Source organism: Gossypium hirsutum, chromosome A11, assembly GCF_007990345.1.
Source record: "Gossypium hirsutum isolate 1008001.06 chromosome A11, Gossypium_hirsutum_v2.1, whole genome shotgun sequence".
In the NCBI taxonomy this organism is placed as follows: domain Eukaryota; kingdom Viridiplantae; phylum Streptophyta; class Magnoliopsida; order Malvales; family Malvaceae; genus Gossypium; species Gossypium hirsutum.
In genome coordinates this window covers 11,149,203-11,154,796 of record NC_053434.1, presented here as the reverse complement: position 1 = coordinate 11,154,796, position 5,594 = coordinate 11,149,203, and the positions used below count along the sequence as shown (strand labels likewise).

At 35.3% G+C, this 5,594-nt stretch overlaps 1 protein-coding gene across 1 annotated transcript; it reads right to left on the bottom strand.

Moving 5' to 3' along the window:
* Positions 1–1,545: 1,545 nt before the first annotated feature.
* Positions 1,546–3,597, bottom strand: LOC107924557 (transcription factor MYB61). Its single transcript, XM_016855065.2, has 3 exons — positions 3,089–3,597; positions 2,866–2,995; positions 1,546–2,778 (listed from the first exon to the last, which is right to left on the bottom strand). Exons 1-3 carry the CDS (start codon positions 3,219–3,221, stop codon positions 1,713–1,715), a joined length of 1,329 nt encoding a protein of 442 aa, XP_016710554.2. The 5' UTR covers positions 3,222–3,597; the 3' UTR covers positions 1,546–1,712.
* Positions 3,598–5,594: the final 1,997 nt, after the last annotated feature.

The following is a 5,594-nucleotide window of genomic DNA, read 5'->3' as shown; positions in this document are numbered from 1 at the left end:
CTAAATAAAATTAGCCTATGTACCCGTAAAAAGAGAGGAAATAAAAGTGGGAACAAATTAAGGCTGGGATGGCGTCCATGTATTCCCTTCAGTATTGACTTCTCTCCAATTGGGTTTGAATTTGAAGTATGTTGGTTTGCTGAACGGAGTGTTTCTTGTGTTGATGTTAGTGTCTTAAAAGAAGCTACAAGACACAGCACTACTTACATGGGCCTTATTCCATCGCATGTCACTTTCCCATGCACGCTCTCCCTTACTAACTAAATTCATTTCTCCTTTTCCTTAACTGATCGTCAACTGCCCCTTTTTCTTCTTCTTCTTCTTCTACTTATTTCAAAAAAAAAAAAAGAAAAGAAAAGGCCATGCTCTTATAGTCTTGAGAGGGCCAGTGGTGGGGTTTAATACCTTCATTGAGTCTTGAAAATGTGGTTTCTATAGACATACATACATACATACATACATACATACATACATACATACATTATGGTTGCGTTCCCTTGCGGTGATTGAGTTTCTGAATAATTAATTTAAAATTTTTTATTATAAAAATAATAATTTATTATGATTATTACATCTATTCTAGTATCGGTTACTTGTTCGGTTGGGAATGAGTTATTTCAAATTCCAACTTAACTCTATTATAAATTTTAGTCCTTTTACTTTTCAAATACTGAATTTCAACTCCAATTGTTAATATTGTTAAAATTATTTTATTAAATTTAGATTTATTACAATTCTATTTTTTTTAATTACATTGCTAAAAGAAGTATTTTTTTTTTTTATTTCAAAATGTTACGCTAATAAATCTAATAAAAAATAGTGTTAACAATTGAATCTGAATTTTGAAATATGAAAAAGTAGAAAAATTAAATTTTAAATTTACGAAGAGTAGAGAAGGTTATGACATATTTTAACCTATAATTATTAAAAAATATATAAATAGTAATTTAGAATTAAGTTACAAAATTCATTTTTAAAACGTAATAGGATATTTGAAGCCCAATCCGTCATATCGGGCCGAATCTTCTTACAACTCATGAACAAATTTGTATATTATAACATAAAGTCCTGAAAGAAAAAAGGGAAAAAAGGGGAACAAAGTGATAAAGCTGTAATAAAAGCGATTACGATTTCTTTGTTTCGTCTAAAACAATGATAGACAACCACTTTTGAGTGTTGGAACTGGAAAAAGAGTGTGCTGACAAAAGAAGTTTCACGTGTTCTTCAATTAATATCTGTTTTTCAATTTGAAAAGCAAATGTAACCCCCCACCCCCAAAGAAAGTTCAACATATTAAGAAATGAATGCTAAAACCCCCCATGGATGAACCTGAAATCTATACTCATACTCTGACCAAAAAATGAAAACCCCATAAATATATACTATAGTTTTTTATCAACAATTGTTTACATATAGAATTGCAACATTCCAATTCTTAAATATGGCCATTTGCAAAGTGGCAAAGAAGACTAAAAGACACTGCAACAAAGCCTTATTCTGCAGTTCTACCCCACAAAGCAAAAAAAAAGAAAAAAAAAAAGAAAAGAAGCTAATAACAAGATTGATTTGCTCACAGATAGTCCAAAAGCAGAGGTGATAATTAATTTTTGTATCAGACCTATATACACCAGAATTAAAAAGAAAATGAAAATGAAAAATCTGTGGTACACACCTTATACATGAGCATGCCATTAGTTCAAGTTTGATGCTTTCTAAACATGTCCATAAGCTGCTGTAAGTCTGTGGATGTCCTTAGCAGCACACATATTGGGATTTTGTAAAGGTTCTTGCTGCTGTTGCTGTTGGTTATGAGTCCACATACTGTTTGATGAATTATTAGTGAGGAAATGTGTTTCTGATTTGATGTCCATGTTGTACAAGGACTGTGGAGTTTGATTTTGCAAAGCAGCGGCCATTAACAATGGGTTATTCAGATATTCGCTCCATTTTATATCTTCTGCTTGACTTTCCATTAGATGGAGTGGAGCCTCTTTCTCTGGTGTGCTACAATCTGGTAATCCCCAAGAGGAGCTATTATTGTCGTAGAATGAACTATTGCTTTGCAGCTCAGTGCTGTTGCTGCTGCTGTTACTGTTGTTGTTAGCGGAGGCACCCGTTTCCCAATAGCGGGAACCATTCACGGTGAACGAGGCCATTGAAGGACTATCAGCGACGGAAGGCTTGTACCCCATAGGAGCAGACAGAAACGAAGCCGTCAATGGTGGGAGAAAACTGGGCATCGCTGCCGAAGAAAATTCGGAATTGATATCGAAGGCTTGGGTAGTTTGGGTGAACCAGGGAGTAGGGTTGGAGGTAGATGAGAGCCTGGCATTGGACGCATAGTTCAATTGGTGAATTGGAAGATGCCCCACCAAATCAGAAGGCTGACTGTTGGTCGAGAATTTATCCAGAAAGAAGCCTTTGCTGGCTGTAGTAGTAGATGTCATCAAATTGGTGGTGGTATTGCCATTGTTATCGCTGCTGTTCACTGTCTTGGAGGTGGGAGAGCCTTCCATTTCCAGTTGGTAACCTCGTGGAGTAACTGGTGATGTTCCAGGTTTAGGATTGTTGGTGTTGATGTTCAATTCACTTGAAGCCATATCCTTGCTGTTGGTGCGTGGTTGACTCTTGTCTTCACCATGTTCAACCTCTGAGAGGGGCTTGTGAGTGACAGGGTCAATGCCTCGCTGCCTAAGCTTCTTCTTTAAGCAAGAGTTCCATAGGTTTTTAATTTCATTGTCGGTTCTTCCTGGCAATTGTGCCGCAATTTGGGACCACCTGAGGAGGAATCAATACAACGCAAAGAATGTTAATAGAAAAAGTGTATAAAATCCAAGAAAAGAAAGGATGAGAAAGAAATGATACCTATTCCCCAAAACTGCATGAAGTTCAATTATGAGGTTTTCTTCTTCTTGAGAGAATGTACCTCTCTTTAAATCAGGCCTTAAATAATTAATCCACCTTAACCTGCAGCTCTTTCCACACCTCTGCAGACCTGCCAAATTTGTCATAAATTCGGAACAAATTCATCAACATTCTGCCTCTGCCTAACATGAAAAAAGGAAGCTAAGGATGGTTGAAAATTTACCAGCTTGTTTAGGGACAGAGCTCCAGCAACCATGGCCGTACTTGGTAATATGCCTCAAGAGCTTCTCATCTTCTTCGGGAGACCAAAGACCTTTCCTTAGCTTCTGCTTGTAACAGCAAGAGTGCCTCCCCATTTTCAGACCAGACAGATTACAAGGAGGAAGAGACCTTTCCTAAAACAGCAGCTTTGCTGAATCCTAGGCGAGATTGTCAGCAATGACCAGGGCTGCTTCTCTACAGTATCTTTGAATGCTTTGGTAAGAAAATAAAAATGCAATAGAGAGAGAGAGAGAGAGAGAGGGGGGGGGAGCGAGGTGGAGGCTAGAAAATGAAGTAGCAAGTGAGAAAAGGAGTTGAATTAATATAAGAGGAGACTCTCCAAGCAGAAAAGTCGCATTCATTAAGTGTTATAGTTTCTCTCTCGACCCCTCCCCCTATTATTTTATTTTATTACAAAAGCTACGGCTGTCTGAATATAGAGAAAAGGATCGTAATGTTTGTAATTACATTTTAATAATAATAAATACTCCCTGTTCTTCCATTTATTTATTTTTACCTTATCATTTCTTCTCCGTAGGGGTGGAGATAGAAGTGAATAGTCTTAGTTGCATGTGTCTCATCAATGGTCTGAGAATTAATGTTGTGTGCAGGGATGGTGGGACATTTTTGTCTGATATATTTTACTGCAAGGAAAATGAAAAACAGAAGTTTGACAATAACCCCATGCTTTTAACTCGAGTCACAGAATTACCTTTCCAGGAAAACTTCAAACCCATTTTCCAAATGGTAAAACTCTTGATACACAGTAGGCCAAATAAGCCAAATTAATTCTCCAGTAATGCAAGAAAGTAATATAATATAATATAAGATAATATGAATACCCCTTTGCTTATGTGGCAAACACAAGTTGTTTACTCTATCAGCTGTTTTAGGCAAATCTTCCAAATTGAAGAGCAGCTTGAATAATTTCATCATTACATGGGAAAGAACAAAATTATATATTTGGCCTTGTTTCACAAATAAGAATGTGTTTCCTGTTTCTGATGAATTCCATTCAGTGTCATAACTTACCTTACTCCACAAATAATTTCCACTTGGAGATTTAATACTAATTCCACAATTTTCCCCCATTTCTTTTCTCATCCATTCAATTTTACAACTCTTCCTTCACACGAAAATCACCAATTTTGAGAAACAGATCATTACTGTTGTCTTCATATATTTACTCCCTTGAAGCTGACTGCTAACTTGTTTCTTTCTTTTTATCAAATCAGCTAATATTCCAACTATAATCTGCCCTTCCATTTCTTTACTAACCAAAACTGCAACGGATTTCATCACAGATTCCATTTCATCCATCCCCACCATTTTTGTACAACTATCAGACCTTTTCACATGAAAAAATTTCCAAGATTGCAGTTCCTCAGCTCATTAAGAAGATCTTTACTTTCAAGTTTGAGGGGACTGATCATGAATGCACCTTTCCCATGCTCTACTACTTGGGCTGCAAACCAGAAGGTACACAAATTTACAAATAGCTTTTGGGGACCAAATAAAGAAAACTGTCAGTATCAAATTACTCATGAATCTAAACTCCAGCAGTAAGATTGGATTTTTTTCAACTCTCTATATCATTCAAAACATTATACAGACAATTTCATTTCATGCCAGAAAAATCATTAACCATCAACAAAAAGAAATTATTAATTTTGGTAAAAACCCTCAACTGTCATAACTTTACTGTGGCCGTCCTTCATAGACAAGACAAGACTTGATGAAAGAATCTCAAAAACTTGAGAAAATAGAATTCATTATGGGAAATAAAATAAAATAAAGGATTAATTTTATTATATTCATCAAAATGATAGATTAGAAGATTATAAAAGAACTGCATGATGGAGCAAATAATTCTATGAAATTAAATATTTAATTCATGAATAAGAGTAAACTATGAACATTATATATCGAAATAGAACCTACTTCTTATGTATTTCCTCTGGACCACCTTCACTAAAATTTGATTAATTAATTCGGATTTAAAATCCCTAATCCTTGCTGTTTGTATTTTTTTTTCTGTCTTTTCTCTACCCAGTCACGACAAAAAAAAAACCAAATTAAATTTCTGAATGACAGATGATCAATTGGGAACAATTTGGTTATTAAAATAGGAAATTAGCAGAAAATCCGTCATGGAGATTTTTGTTTTCCAGAAAATTTAAATGGAAAGTAAACAAAATGATTCCAAATCATTAGCTGTAGAGGGCATGGGTTGGCCCCGCATTGAAATTGTGAAACCCATGGGGAGGAATCTTGATAATAAAAAAAAGGGTATCGATCATATAGGCGGCAACACAGTACTTTAACATCAATTATACGTAGGTCTATCTAGTTTTTATATATATTCAATCGGAATTGACAAATTTTTTATATCTATTTCTCCCCTTTCTACAATCGACTTGTAATTTGTTTGACGTGTGATATAATCAACCCTAATAATTGCCTCAGCC